The sequence below is a fragment of the Theobroma cacao genome, chromosome 10 (genome assembly GCF_053813885.1).
Source record: "Theobroma cacao isolate CCN51 chromosome 10, ASM5381388v1, whole genome shotgun sequence".
Lineage (NCBI taxonomy): Eukaryota > Viridiplantae > Streptophyta > Magnoliopsida > Malvales > Malvaceae > Theobroma > Theobroma cacao.
In genome coordinates, this window is record NC_142648.1 from 9,750,893 (window position 1) to 9,767,238 (window position 16,346).

The 16,346-nt window shown below is 33.7% G+C and overlaps 2 protein-coding genes across 2 annotated transcripts; both read left to right on the forward strand.

Moving 5' to 3' along the window:
• The first annotated feature begins 2,830 nt into the window (after positions 1-2,830).
• On the forward strand, positions 2,831-8,340 carry LOC18586685 (putative disease resistance protein At1g50180). Its single transcript, XM_018128712.2, has 2 exons — positions 2,831-3,978; positions 6,774-8,340. The coding sequence occupies exons 1-2, from the start codon at positions 2,904-2,906 to the stop codon at positions 8,105-8,107; spliced, it is 2,409 nt and encodes an 802-aa protein (XP_017984201.2). The 5' UTR covers positions 2,831-2,903; the 3' UTR covers positions 8,108-8,340.
• A 6,484-nt stretch (positions 8,341-14,824) lies between these two features.
• Positions 14,825-15,877, forward strand: LOC148760362 (uncharacterized). Its single transcript, XM_088810473.1, has 2 exons — positions 14,825-15,374; positions 15,591-15,877. The coding sequence occupies exons 1-2, from the start codon at positions 14,825-14,827 to the stop codon at positions 15,875-15,877; spliced, it is 837 nt and encodes a 278-aa protein (XP_088666599.1).
• The last annotated feature ends 469 nt before the right edge of the window (positions 15,878-16,346 follow it).

Sequence of the window (16,346 nt, forward strand, 5' to 3'; positions counted from 1 at the left end):
TGTGAATGATATTTAATGAAATATGAGGTTTGGCTCGGCAACTAAGGTGTGCTTATAAAGCCCAGTTTGATGATAACGACATTAAGATAAGCCTTGAATTGAGATGATTTGATGTGGTGACATAGAGTTTGGCAAATTGTGAAAGTGATATGCCATAGAGTTGAGATCGGCAAAGTATAATACAATGGGATCTACATGTAGGATATCAGGATGATCCTCGCACCCTTTTGAATTTGAAGATATTTGAATATGAATGTATTATGGCTAGATAGGCTTATATATATTACATGTGAAATATTATGCTATGATAGTATCCCTTTACTGAGTATTAGTTGACTCACCCCTCTGTTGTACCATGTGCAGATAAGAGAAGCGATAGGGTTATGTGACAAGTGTCATCAATTAGGCGAACACGAAATTGGCATTTGATAAGTCCCCCATCCCATTGTGTCACTCCGCTAAAGCTGTGTAGGTCTTTTGCCTTCAAGTTTGATTAGTTTGTAAAATGTCTCAAGCACAATGTGCCATATGAATTGTTCGAGGGTTATTATGTATGAACCCTAGGTTACGGCCAACGTATGGCTTTCTGAATATTTGTAAGAATTATGAGCCAGGTATAATTTATTATATATGAAGTTGCAATGAATATTTGGTTATAAATCCCTAGGCGTTTGTGTTATATGATTTTGAACTTTAAGGTTTGCTTGGGTTTGGTGGGCTTGCCTGTTGGGCTCTTGCACCAGTCATGGCTCTCGAGTTTGGGTCGTGACAGAGGTGTTGAGAAATATCATAATCTTAAACCTGGTAGTTAATTAAATTCTTCAAACAAATTTGCTAATAAATTTGAGATTAGTTTTATTTTTAGTTTGTTAGTTTTAATTTTAAATTTAATTGTTTGGATAAGATTAGGGTGTGTTAATTTTAGTAACTAGAAAATAAGAATTAAAATAATTCTCTATAGAAACAATACTCTACTTCATCACTATATTACTTGTTTGCAATACATGCACTTGCGTGAGAAATCAACAGTAGAGTGCCTTTGACTGGCACTGTAAGTGGGTTTAATTATTTGAATAAAAGCATGTGATGCTTAATGCATTGAATGCTGCATTGCCATGGTACAAGAATAATTTATATGTGTATAAGCCCTTAGATGAATGTGCCTAGGCTAGTAAATTATATATATGTTTCCGGATTAGTTTTTAGTATGTGTTGGCACTATGTTGCCTTATGTATCATTGTTTTTAGTATTACTTTTTAGTAAAGACCCCAAGACGTTTTTAGTATTGTTTTTAGTTTTTAGTTTTTGGTGCATGAACAACTCTAATCAACTATACATCAATTAAATATGTACTTTCCTTAAATCTAATATTCAAAAAATAGATTTAAAAGTATTAAATATGAATTTAAAGTATTTGTATTATTTTAATAGTAAATATTAAGTCCATGGATAGCTAGAACTTACATACAAAGAAGTCAGACTCAAATGTCGTCTGGCTCATGTTATGGACATATCTGAATAAGTCTTCTTTAAGTTAATGGAAAGCTTACAACCTTGAAGTTGTCGTTGCTTTTTCTGATGACTTAGTCCTCGCATGTTATTCCATGACTATGGAATAGAGTCAAAAATTTAGTGGACAAAAATATCCCTATTTATTAAAAATAATTACAATTTATAAATAGTAAATAAAAATAAAGAAAAAGTAAAAAGAAATTAAAATAAAAAATTATATTAATAATTCAATAATAAATTATTAATGTTTAAAATTTTAATAAAAGATTAAAAATGAAAATACAAATAGAGAAAAAAACAAAATAAAAAATTATATTAATAGTTTAATAATAAATTATTTATGTTTAAATTTTTAATAAAAGATTCAAAAATGAAAATACAAAGAGAGAAAAAAAAATGAAATTGAAAGAAAAAATATTATTAAATTATAATAATGAGTAATTTTTGTCTAGTTAACTAAATTATAATAAAAAGTAATTTTTTCATTTTATCATTTATACCTTAACTATTCCGAAACTATTCTTACGAACTAAACATCAGAATAAATTATAATAACAATTTTTACCCTATTTCATTCCATAAATCAAATTACATAATAACTATTTTATTTTTTTTTAATTTTATTATTATAAAATAATTATTTTATTTTACGAACCTATCGTGTCGTCACTCTTTAACTTTGTTGAAAAAAATTAAGTAATAAATACTCTCTGAATAGTTCTTCTTTAGGTCAATGAAAAGCTTACAACCCTGAAGTCGTCATTGTTTTGTTCATGGCTAAGTCCTCGCAAGTTATTGCTGATGCCTACGTTGTCCTTGCTCAATGTCACATTGTTCTGATAAGAGTGTGCAAATACCACTCACTCTTTAACTTTGTAAAAAAAAAAGTTAAGTGATAAGCAATCTCTGTATAAGTTTTCTTTAGGTCAATGGAAAGCTGACATCCTTGAAGTCGTTGCTTTTGCTGATGGCAGTCCTCGCGCGTTATTGAAGTTGTTGCATTTGCTGAAGACAGTCCTCGCACGTTATTGCTGATGACTAAGTCATCCTTGTGCAATGAAAAACTTAAAACCTTGAAGTCGTTGCTTTTGCTGATGGCAGTCCTCACGCGTTATTGAAGTTGTTGCATTTGCTGAAGACAGTCCTCGCACGTTATTGCTGATGACTAAGTCATCCTTGCGCAATGAAAAACTTAAAACCTTGAAGTCGTTGCTTTTGTTGGCAGTCCTGGCAAGTTATTGCTGATGACTAAGTAGTCCTTGCACAGTGTCACACCGGTTCTGACAAGAGTATATGATACCACTCGCTATTTAACTTTCCCAAAAACAATTAATTAGTAAGCAAAGATTACAATTCCTTTCGTTCCTCACACTTCCCTTGAAAAGGTGCCATGACGGAGTTTATCATGTCTTACGCGTTGGAGAGGCTTGGCTATTTCCTAATAGATGGAGTGAAATTCTTCCAAGGTGTTGGCCAAGAATTCGATCACGTAAAGAGTCAGCTGCAGTGGATGAAGGCGTTCTTGAAAGATGCATATGCAAAGCAAGACAAAGATGAGAGAATAAGAAACTGGATGGCGGAGATCGGAACTCTCGCTTACGATATAGAAGACATCGTTGAAAGCCTTGCCCTCGAAGTTGCATCCAAGAAGAAAGCTGGAAAAACATTTGCAATCTGGAACCAAGCAAAATCGAAGTACAATCTTGGTTCAAAGCTGGAGGACATCAATGTCCGGATTTCTGACTTGAGACAGAGTTTGAAAACCTTTGGTTTAAGGGAATTAACCATCCCAGAGGGCTCCAATTCTGCGATTGACTGGAAGACGAAGAGAAGTTCAAGCCTCTGGAAGAATTATCCTCACATTCCTGAAAATCCTGTTGGAGTTGACGAAGATGTAAATTTATTGGTGAAAAAATTGGTGGGAGACCACCCCGGTGGCTCCGCGGAGGCTAGCCAAGCTGGTAACTTTAAGGACCATCGGGTTGTCGCGGTATGTGGCATGGGCGGTATAGGAAAGACCACCCTTGCTAAGAAGGTCTACAATCATGCGAAACTTAGACAACGTTTTGATCACTTTGTGTGGATAAATGTATCCCAACAATGGGAAAAGAGGGGTTCTTGGGAACAAATTTTGTTCAAGCTTAGTCCCCCCAGTAAGGAGCAGAGAGAGGAGATTGAGAAAATGACGGACGACGACATAGCCGAAATGGTCTTTAAAGAACTACAGAAGAAGAAATGCTTGGTGGTGCTTGATGACATTTGGCACGTGCATGCTTGGAAAATCTTGAGTGCTGGGTTCCCAACCGAGGACACAGGTAGTAAAATAATACTTACCAGTCGCAACAAAGATGTCGCCAGGCACGCAGATCCGAGATGTTATATACATGAACCACGGTGCCTAAATGAGGCAAGAAGCTGGGAGTTATTTCAAAGAGTTGCACTCCCTCGGCTGCCGGATGATCAAGGTCTGACATATCTCACTCGTAACTCGTTTATTATAAATGCTTTGTCATTCTTATTGTTAAATAGTTTAATTTCTACCTTCTTACTTGGGTTATATTTTGGGTCTCTTCTCCTCTAACCTGCTCACATCTTATTTCATTCACACACTGATCTCCTTCTAATTTGTTACTTTTTTCACTTCTAATTTCTATTTTAGGATACTTGAAAATAATGTTTACTTTTCGTTTCCAATGTTACCTTTTATTAAAATGCCAACTTTAGTTACGTCTCACTACTTTTTACAACTTCTAATAGCAATAGCAAAAAAAAGTATATATCTTGGGATTTCAGGCGGAATAAATTTTCACAATGAGGTGTAAAAGATGATAGTTAACTATCCTATGTTTTTATCGTTAGAATTTTCTTGACACCGTTAAAAAAATTATTAGAATATATCTTACTTCATTAAATTCATATTAATAGTAAAAAATGAAGATAGATATCAACCCATTTCCCTTAATTGCGCTTCCAATCAACTCATACAAAATTTTTGAATTCTTCTTTGTTCCCTTCATAACAATCATCAAACCTTTTACAATTTTCAACCACCACTTAAAGCAGAATATCCATCAATCATCAAATGTATTGAAAAGTTTGGAACCTACCTCACATTCCCAAGTATCTTGACCCTACCATATGCAAGCAAATCTTTCCACAAGCAATGCCTTCAATTTTCTCTTCACTTTCATTAGCCATGTAAATTGGTTTCTCACACAACTCAAGTTTCAAAAACCATTGTTTTCTCGTGCATATATGTTGGGAACATGAAGAATCCAAAACCACACGCATACAATTTTTGTATTTTTATTTTTCTCTTGCACCATCAAAACTTCATTGGCAGATGATGCCACAACTTAATTCTTCCCATTCTCCTTTCCTTTAGCTTTCATGGAATTTTTCATGTCCTCTATTTAACATCTTGTAATAAGTTTTATGTGTTCAATCTTATGAGAATAATAACACTCTTTATTACTCCAATCTATTCTAGGCCTAGAACTCCATCTATCCCTCCATCTTCCATCATACTTTTCTCTTTATTTCTCCCCAGCTCCATCATCAACAATCATTAAATGTGTGTATATATATATATATATATATATATATATATATATATATATAACAGGTAAAATAAATTGAATAAGGTAAATCCACACTTTATTATATGAGAAAATCTAACATTTCAACTTATGAGTACACCATAAATTGTTTTAATTAAGTTACATGTATCAATAAAAGTTACAATTATAATTTCAAAAATAAATAAATAAAAGTTACGATTATAATCAAAACCTTTTAACATATATCTATTAGAAGAAACCAGTAAACAAGTTTAACCAACAAAATTAACGTAAAGTTGCATAAATTCGAGTTATATCATGAGACTTCAACTTGGAATTTACAAATTTCAAGACCTCTTCCTTATTTTTGAGACAAACCTTATTGGCCACATTTACAGTAATTTTAAATTTTATAAAATTGAGAAAACTATGAGGAATAGTCTTTTTTGATAAAGACATTTTAAAAATAACCATCAAAATAAATTTAATTATTTTTAGTCATATTTAGACATGACTTGATAAAAATGTCTTTAAAACTATTTCAAATAAATTAAACCATTCATCACAATTTCTCTCAATTTTGTGTTTTTGATTTCTCTCTCTCACCATCCAAGTTTTTCAAATTTTATCGATTTCTCTCTTCAACATTCGTTTGTTATGCTTTTAATTTCTCTCTCATCGTATTTTCAGATTTCTCTTTCTTGAGCTTTTAAGACACCAAGCAATGATTTTGATATGCTTGGGTGTGTGGCTATTTGGAAATTTTGATTTTTAAGTATTATGGGTGAAATTAAAACGGTAGAAATGATCATAGATGTTTGAAATAGCTTTAAATTGAATCAATTCGGGACCTGGACGGTAATAAACTCAAAAAATTAAAATTTATAAACTTAAGTTTTGAAAAGAATTTTTTATTTTATTTTTAGTTGAAATAGGTGTTTTGTATAAGAAAATTTATGTTTTGATTTATGAAAATATGATTGAAACACTTTAATCGGTTTCAAATTGTCAAAAAAATAAAAAAAAATGAAGAGAGTTGAGAGAATTGGAAGTTTCGGTTCGTAAGTAACAACAACATTTTAGGAATTAAAGTGTAACAAAATGTTTTTGAATATAGCGTGTAACAATAATATTTTTTCAACATGGCGTGTAACAAAACTATTTTTTTTTAACATTGTGTGTAACAACAGTATTTTTTTTTTCAACATGACGTGCAACAATATTTTTTAACCATGACGTGTAACATATTTTTGTACATGGCGTGTAACACTAGTAATTTTTTTCAACATGACGTATAACAACCTAACAATGGCATGTCACATATTTTTGTACATGGCGTGTCACATGTTTTTGTACATGACGTATTACATATTTTTGTACATTACGTGTCACATGTTTTTGTACATGGCGTGTCACATGTTTCTGTGTATGGTGTGTCACATGTTTTTGTACATGGCGTGTAACAACCTAACCATGACGTGTCACATGTTTTTGCACATGCGTATAACAACCTAATAATGGCATGTAACATATGTTTGTACATGGTGTGTAACATCATAGCGTGTAATTTTATTAAGGGTAATTTTGTCCAATTTGATTAAAAATAGTTAAAATTATAAAAAAGACTATTTTTGAAAATATTTTATCTTTAAGGGTTATTTTTAAAAATGTCTTATTTTAATTTAAACATGTCCTTGCAGCTGCGAGAAACGATTATGATTTGGAAAAGTTAGGGAAGGAGATGGTGAAACATTGTAAGGGTTTGCCATTAGCCATCATTGTGCTTGGGGGTCTTTTGTCCACAAAGCAGACATTTGATGAGTGGGATAAAGTCCACGAAAATATTAAATCATATTTGAACCACCAAGACCAAAGCTTCTCAATTCTTGAAGTGCTGGCTTTAAGTTATGATGATTTGCCACAACGACTGAAACCATTGTTCCTTTATCTAGGCATATTCCCAGAGGATTTTCTGATATCTGTAAAGAAATTGACTAACTTGTGGGTAGCGGAGGGTATGATACCACCTGTTTCCGGTTTTGAAGGGGAAGAGACAATGGAGGACGTTGCTTATCGTTACTTAGATGAAATGGCTCAAAGGTACATGGTTCAAGTAGAAAAAAGAAGTTCAACAGGGAGGATTAAGACTTGTCGCATGCACGATCTGATGCGAGATCTTTGTTTGTCGAGGGCTCAAGGGGAAGACATTTTTGATGTTGTAAACCTTAATGATAAAAATAGGCACAACGATTTTTTTCAATGCCTCACAACCAAGATGAAGCTAGCTGGTAGAACTCGCAGAGTTTCGGTTAATTTGAGGAACTTTAGTGGGCGTATTGGAATGGAAAATGAACAGTATCCCCTCGTTAGGTCTATATTAGGCTTCTCCTTACAAGATCATAGTGGAATACAACAGCAGTTAATGGAATCCATGGTCAATAAGTTCAAGTTGCTTCGAGTCTTAGATCTTGACAATGTTAAGGGTTTTCAAATACCTGACGAAATAGGAAAACTAGTCCATTTAAGACTCTTAAATGTAGCATCGGCCTGGATTGGAGAACTTCCATCATCGATGGGTGACTTGAGCTGCTTGTTGACTCTGTATCTTGATCGTCGTTATTCAACATCAAGAATGCCCGATGTGTTCTGGAAGATGCAACGACTGAGGCATCTGTATCTCCCTCCTGACTGTGGCCGTAAGACAGAAAAACTGCGATTTGCCAATCTTGGCAACCTGCAGACACTATTTAACTTCCCTTCACGCCATGCAGATGTAAAAGATCTCATCACATTGACAAATCTCAGAAAATTGGTGATCGTTATAGAGGATGAGGCCTCTTTAGGATCATTCCAGGAGATTTTCAAACCCGAAACTGTTACATTTAATCACCTTCGCTCCCTAATGATAGTGCCAAAAAGGATATCCTTCAACAGTACGCTTGATGTTGAAAAGGTTGCTGCATGCTGTCCTCGCCTCCGCAAGTTGAAACTACATGGAAAAAAAGTATATGAGAGGGGTACCAATGCCTCCTGAGTGGGCTTCGACTTGCTTAAAAAGGGATGCTTTGCTTTGCATCCATGTACACTACTATCGTTTTCTTTAGTTTTTCCTGTCCTGCACTACTTTGAGTGATGTATTTTTCTTTTTTCCTGTCCTGCACTACTTTGAGTGATGTATTTTTCTAAGTGTTTACTACTTGTTTCATATTTGGTGTGCTCGATGTAATCTTAATTTCATCAATAAAATACCTTTGTCGGTTTGTTCTATTTTCAGATAGGAATAATTGTATGGGTTATCTTTCCTTTATATCTGTTCTGTATTTTTTAGCTGCATAATTGAATTTAAAATTAAAAATCTCGATTTAAGTAATTAGGTTAATGTATTGCATTAATTATTTATTTCTCTAAATAACGAAATGGACATGAGTCAATTTTTTATTAAATTTCAAATACTTTTTTAATTTCACTATAAATATTATTTTTTTAAAAAAATTAATAATTTTATTACTCAATACGATAGCTTGAACCACCACGGACTCTATGATTACAATATGGTGTAGTAAAATAAAAAGTAGCATATAGAAAAAGAAAACCCGAAGGCCCCTATTTCCCGAATTTAGGGATGCTCGGAAATCTTAATAAAGTTGTTTGAGACCCTATCAAAAACTCAATACAACTGTCCTAAGCAAAGAGTCCTGCATTGAAAGTTGTACAAACAACTTTATCTAACTGAATTAACTTTGTCCAGGCTCCCTTGTCATATGCACTGGACGTTCCGTGTAAGAATGGCAAATACGTTCAATCTGTCCTAACCTTCTCATTCATAGATTAAATGTTGTTCAAACATAACTAATATGTTAGTATGAGCCTTAGCTAATTTGTGGTTGCATAGAAATTACATTTTTGAGATATTTATGTATGATATTTTGTTATTCATAATAACATTGAGGAAGTTTTTTATTTATAAGTTTGTGATTTAATTATTATTTATACTTATGTACATAAAGTTCATGGAACTATATATGCTTTACAAAGGAATTGTTTTATAATACAATTTTGAGATCGTTATGCATCAAAGCATTGTTCTTGAAAGTTCTTAATCATTGTATTATTGAGACGGGGCATCAATAATGCTCAGAGATCGGCACATGCTATGTTTCTTGTGAAGTAACCAACTTCTCTCATAAGTTGAAATATAGAGATACTTGAAACTAGCATATGAGTGCTTGCCATGGATGAGCAAATTCACTGAACATAACCTTACATGAGAAGTGCATTTTGTATTTCACTCTAGTGTCTATACAATGTTTCTTATGTGTCAGTCGTGTAACTACTCTTTGGACTTGAGACACCATGTTGTCTTAAATGTGGAGTGTTATGCTTTGATTTCATCCTTACAGATGCCTAACCAAGGATGCCAAACATAGGATACTTTTGGGTATAGTATGAAGCTTATAAAGGCAAATGAGTGGTCAAGATAGGAATCATCACCCAAAGTGATTCAAGGGGAAATATCTCATTAGTTTTTGGTTGATATTAGCTTAATCAAATCCTTGGCCAAGGTGATTAGGAGATTATGAACTGAGTTTCATAAGTCTCTATAAAGCTAATGATCAAATTGTAGGAACAAATATAAAGGTCAATAAAAGTAGATATTGCACCACACTTTTATCATCTTTAGGATATATGATAAGAGAAGGAATTACATTATAAGACTGTACACTGAAAGGTTGTCAAAGAATCCTTTGACCCTTCTAACAGTTGGGTGGCCATGATGCATTGCTAGATGCCAATCTTAGTTAATGGAATTAAGCCATCAATCAATTCCATTGCCAATTGAGTTTTACAATTTATTCTAGTTATTTTGATTTCTGGACAGATTTAATTGTAAATTTTATACCTTATTTATCATAATATTAATCTCATTTTAATGTCAAAATATTGCATATTAACAAGTGCATGAGATGTAAAATTAATTTAGCAAATAAAGATTCAATCTCACGACATTATGGTGTGATTTAAATGATAGAATCTGATTTTGTCCAGCCATGGTATTGGTTCATTTTCAGCCATAAGAATGAGGTTTAAAGGTCTTCTAAAACAATGGAAATTTAAGGAATCAATATACGTTGGAAGTGTTCCAAGAAAGGTTCATGATCAATAGCTGATGGTGATGGAAAAGCCACCAAAACATAGTTGAAATCGCTATTACCTGTTGTAGTCTCAGTCATGATTTTGGTTAGCTTGGCAACCAAGAATATACTTTAATTTGTGCAATTAGTTGCAACAATTGCCTGAGTATTTTGTTATGGAAATAGTTTCATAAATTATGTAAATTGTTGACAAAAATTTTAAGGAATTAAATCCCTAAAATTGAGCCACCATGAAACTAAAAAGGTGGGCAAAATCATTACTACTTCTGTAGCTATATAGTCATGGTTTAGAGTGTTTTAGATAGCCAAAAAGGTTTCCTAAAATCTTGCAAAACTTATTATGGAATTCTTTCATAAGTTGGCTGTCAAGATGAGTTTAATTAGGAATTAAATTCCTAATTTTATGTCACCAAAAAACTTCAAAAAAGAGTCAAAACCGTTGTAGCCACCTACAGTTACGGGTAACAGTTTTTGAATATTTTAAACAGACAAATCAGTTCTTGAAATCCTACAAAAATTATTTTGAAATTGTTCCAAAAGTTGGCTATCAAGATAAATTTAATTGGGAATTAAATTCCTAAAAATAAGCCACCATAATGCCATAAAATCAGGACATGTTTGCTGTTGCCTGTAGCTGGACATTGTCATGGAATTGATTTAGATTTGACATAAAAAATTTAAAGATTAAATTGTCTAAGATATTTTCTAACGAGATTAGGTAATAATAGACATTCAATCTTTAATTAAATGAGATTAATAAGATAGTTACCAAATGTTTAGGAACACAAAATAAAATTATTTTAATTTGTAACAAAATTTTAATTTTATACTAATAAGATTAGGAGTCAATGAGTTACTAATATTGATTAGTAAAACTCTCCAAAGTTAGTATTAAAATTGCAAACATGAAAATTTGAAATTAACAAAATATAAATGTTGGAAAATTGCTAATCTCGAATACTTCATATGATTAACAATTTGAATGAGACAAGTTTTTTAAATATTTATATGTTCATGTTGATGGATGTATGTGGATGATTATGGACTTAGGCCCAATATGATTGTGCTATGATTGAATGTAAATTTTATCATGGTATTTATTTATTGAAAAAGGTCTGTGCATCCTACCTTTCTCTCGATTTTCTAGAATTGTAAAATTCTCTCCTCACTTAACTCTCTTCGGATATACCACAAGGTTTCTACACTAAAATTTAATACTTACATCTAAGTATAGAATTAGGATTAGTTTAGGAGTTATTTTACAATTCGAAGATGAAAATACAAAAACGCCATGAAGATAAGAGAGAGGAAAGACTACAAGATGTTGTTTGTTATCCCTTAGGTTTGACCAAGTTAATTTCCTTTGATGGCTCAAGGAAATTAGTATAGATAAAGTCCATAATTAGCCAAAGTAGTATGCATGTGATAGATTTATGTTATACAATAAATAAATGCTATGCATGCCAAGATAAGACTTCAATAAAAATAAATAATGAAATCCCTCGATAAATATTGAGTCACATGCTAGCATGATTAAGTTACCTTCCACCAGATAGCAAAATAACCTGACTGTTCTTTTATTTAAAGACTTGTTGAGCACACTCAAGGTCACACTTTTACTCGAGTATGTTTGAGCTATTGGTGGGTCTTACTCAACTAGTTTCATAAAATCTAGATGCTTGGAAACTTGATTATTATAGAAAATAGAGGCAGTGGCTAGGTGAAACATATATGATATGTTTAGGCAATGTGTTGTCACCTAGTTGATCTAGGAGTTGTATAGAGATACAATTGTTAAGCTCAGTTATCTACCTAATCCACTTATCATGGTTTATTGAGCATACTCAAGGTCATGATTAGAATGGATAAGGATCCTAGTTTACTAAGAGAATCCTCGCAGAGATCTCTCAAGGTGATATGGAGGGTTATTGCAAGACCTTGACCTTTATAGACTCGTAGATAGAAGTAGACGTGATATCCCTGATTAGGGGTAAGTTCGTCATTTCCTTAGTAAGCTCCTAAAAGTAAGTTTTAAACAATATTAAGGCTTAAGTAGGCCTAAGGCATGAATGAATAATGAAAATATGGGTAAAATGACGAAGGAAAGGAAAATGATGATGATTTTCATGGTAGGGGTAAAATGGTCATTTTTCACCTCGTATCAAAATTTTTAAGTTTTCATGAACCCGAGCATTTCTAGACCATTATGGATCTTGTCCTGGTGTCAAAAGAGTAAAAGATTGCATAAAAAATTGGAAGAGGACAAGCTAATTTGTGGAGGGGTATTTTCGTAATTTAAGTGAAGTGGATAAGCGTGGGCTATAAATATCTTGTTCTTCTAGCAGTTTCTACATTCTTCAGCAGGTTTTCTTCTTCTTCTTCCTCTCATCTCACATTGCTTCCATTCCCTATGAAAGCTTGATAGGAAAGCTCCACAACCTTCCTCAAATAGCTCCAAATTTCATGCTTTTGGTGCACCCTTTCCATAAACCCTTGTGCTCTTCCACTCCCCTTCCTTAAAACCCTTGAAAAAAATCTTATTTCCATACTTTCTCTCACTAGTTAGGTGTTTTAGAGAGAGAAAGAGGAAGCTTCAAAAAAATAGCTTGAAAGCTTTGGAAAGAATTTCAAATACAAGCTACCAAGGTGAGTAGTACACTAGAATTGAGTTTTGGTGTTGAGAATGATTAGTGTTTAGATTTAAGGGTGAATTGGTTTTTGGGGTTGTTCATTCATTTTAGAGTGATAAGGGTAGTGAGAATAGATAGCCATTTAAATGGCCATTGAAAGCTAGCTAAGAGAAAGCTTTTAGAATTTATAAGTATGTGGCTTGAATCAATGGTGATGCTAATGTGATAATAGGTTCCAACGAAGCCCCATCTCCCCATTTGGACAATTAGAGAGGTACAGTCGATAAGAGGCTCAACAAATACCCGTGAGTGGACTTGCATTTCAAAATTGTTTTGGGAATGTAAACTTATTTGCACAATATACTTGAATGATTTCATCCAGTTTTCCTTTAAAAATGTACCTTGAGAACAAGCCTTTGGTGAAGTGTTTTTATCTTGTGAAAATGTGCTATACAATGGTTTATGTGTTATCACAATATGATAATATGCATCATATGCATTGGGTGCTTCTTTGTATGTTGATGTGGACCCAACTATGTGCGAGTAGGAGTGTGCATAAGTCGATGATGACCCAGCTATGTGCGAGTAGAAGTGCGCATAAGCCAATGATGACCCGACTATGTGCGAGTGAGAGTGCGCATAAGCCGATGATGACCCAGCCATGTGCTAATGGGGAGTGCACATGGGCTGATGATGATGGGAAAGTGTGCATGATGATGAATATATATATATATATATATACATGTATAGATATGCGTGTTATAGAAAGTTCATGAATATGTATATGGTTGAAATGTATGTGAAATTTGACATGTTAAACTTTGGGAAATTATATGAGTTTCATGTTGTGTTGGTCATGTGAACAGGGTGGCCTTTGCTTGAGGGAATGGGGAAATTTTTGCTGGTGCCCTGTTTCTCGCTGCAGTAAAAAACTCTCGGGTTTGGAGGGGTGGTGCTAGCCGGAATCTCGTTGTAGCAAGAATGTTACTGTAGCTTTTCGCTGCAGCGAGAATGAATCTCACTGCAACGAAAAACTTTCTGTTTTGCTTCTTACCTTGTTCGGTTGTTGTCCCATTTTCCCCTTCTTTGATACCATAGTTAAGCATGAACTTCCATGGTTAAGGAATTAATGAATTAAGTTTGAAATGAGGAGGTTTAAAGAGAAACCCTCGGGCAGTTGAGGAAACCCTTGTCCTGCTAATAATGAGAGTTGAACGTCGCTGCAACGAGGACTCGTCGTTTATTTGATTAGATTCGCATGAATGCTATTAAAGTTTTCATTCTCCAGATCCTTTGTTGAGCATGTACCATTTTCATAAAGTGAATTACTCATGAGGGGTTTTAATAAGAACTAGAATAAATTGCATTGTTTTGAAAAAAAAAACGAATGCATCATGATTTCGTTAAACATTCCTTATTGTTTGCTTGTTCCCTTCTTGTTCACTCACTGGGTTTATACTCACCGTTTTCAACTTCATGTTTTCAGATCAAGAGGCAGCCGGTAGCTAGGTCGAGGTGACCTTGTAGATTTGTATCTTTGGTAGGTATCAATGGCATTCAGTAGCTGCCCCTACACTGTGGTCACTCCGCTGGAAGCCCAGAGTTATTTTTGTTGTAACTATGTACATGAGATGTAAATTATTAAATTATGTCTGGACAATATATGTACACTTGATCGGTATGCCACTATGAGTTGGCAATGTTTAGTATTATTTTGATTCAAAGTTATGGAATGAAGCTTAGTAACTTTTAATGGAATGGTGAAAAGGTTATTTAATAGGCTTGCTTGGGCTTAATGGACTACGTCCATTGGGCTCATGCGCTAGTCATGGCCCAGAATTTGGGTCGTGACACTTATCATCTTGAAGAAAATACTGGGAGCAATCAATTTAAAATTAACTATCTCATCTAAATTGATTGTAATATGTGAATACTTATATATGCTCTTTAAATGTCTAAGTTGATAGAATGGGAATACACATCACTTTGCAAGGCATATATGATGCCATTATGAAATCCAAGCCAAAATGTTTGGATTGGTATATCAAGTTGAGAAATGTTCTCAAACATCTATTAAGATCAGATGTGATAAAGGAAGATATCTTTGCCTTATTGACAAGGTCCAATAATGAGAAGGTTCTAAAAGCTTCACCTTTGACCATGTACATGATTGCGGTCAATCTATCTACCATTGATCCGTCATCATGGGTATTAGATACTAGATGTGGGTCACACCTATGTAGTGACAAAATGACGCTGGAAACAAGTAGAGGATTAACGAAAGGAGTAATGGTCCTAAGAGTAGGAAATGGAGCAAAAATTGCTGCATTGGTTGTAGGGACAATTACCATATCTTTACTTTCTGGGTTGATCTTGGAATTAAGAGACTGGTACTATGTCCCTTCCATATCTCAAAACATCATATTTGTGTCATACTTGGCATTATATGATGATTTTGAATTTAGCATTAAGGGCAATTGTTGTTCTTTGTCCAAGGGAGAAATGCACTATGGTGCAGGTACACATTCAAATAGTCTCTATATCCTTGATCTTAATATACCCATACTCAATACGAAGGTCAAGAAGGCAAAGAAAGATGATCCAAGACTATTTTACATATGGCATTGTAGGCTTTGACATATCAATGAGACTCATTCAACTAAGTTACACAAACAAAGTTATATCGATCCATTTAATTATGAATCTCATGGAATTTGTGAGTGCTGTCTCCTAGGAAAGATGGCCAAGTCGCCTTTCACCAAAAAGGGTGAACGAGTTAGGGTGTTGCTAGGACTTGTACATTCGAATGTATGTTGTCCTATGAATACTAGTGCTAGAAGAGGATACTCCTACTTCATCACTTTCACAGATGACCATTCTTATTATGGTTATGTGTATTTGATGAGATATACATATGAATCCTTTAAAAAGTTCAAAGAATACAGAGTAGAGGTTAAAAAACAAATTGGGAAGAGCATTCTCACTCTTATATCTGATCAAGGAAGAGGATATCTTAGCTAAGAGTTTCAAGATTATCTAAAAAAGAATGGGATTCTTACACAATGGACTTCTCTTAGGACTCTTCAGCATAATGGGGTGTGTGAAAGAATGAATTGAACATTGTTGGTGTCACATCCCATATTTTGGAGGGATCATGATCGGCGCATTGACCTAGATGGGTATAGCCCGTTAGGCCCAAGCAAGCCTCTCAACCTCAATCAATCTTCAATCACATATATGCATAAATAAATGTAAATATAAACATCCATGTATAAATGTAAGTACACGATTATGGACTTCTCAAAATAAAAGGTGTGCACACTTTATTCATATAATATGTACCCAATACATTCAATATAGAAACTGTAAAGGCATCCCAGATGCTCATATAGGCTCGCAGGCCATCATTCATAACATACACATAATCTCATGAAAATAAACTTTCATTCCATGGCCAACCATTCATAATATTTTTATAGTAACATAAAAG

Coding starts and splice junctions, on each gene's coding strand:
- LOC18586685 (XM_018128712.2), top strand. CDS start 2,904: ATGACGGAGTTTATCATGTCTTACGCGTTGGAGAGGCTTGGCTATTTC. Junction 3,979..6,773: donor TCGGCTGCCGGATGATCAAG/GTCTGACATATC, acceptor ATGTCCTTGCAG/CTGCGAGAAACGATTATGAT.
- LOC148760362 (XM_088810473.1), top strand. CDS start 14,825: ATGGGAATACACATCACTTTGCAAGGCATATATGATGCCATTATGAAA. Junction 15,375..15,590: donor AGAAATGCACTATGGTGCAG/GTACACATTCAA, acceptor GCTGTCTCCTAG/GAAAGATGGCCAAGTCGCCT.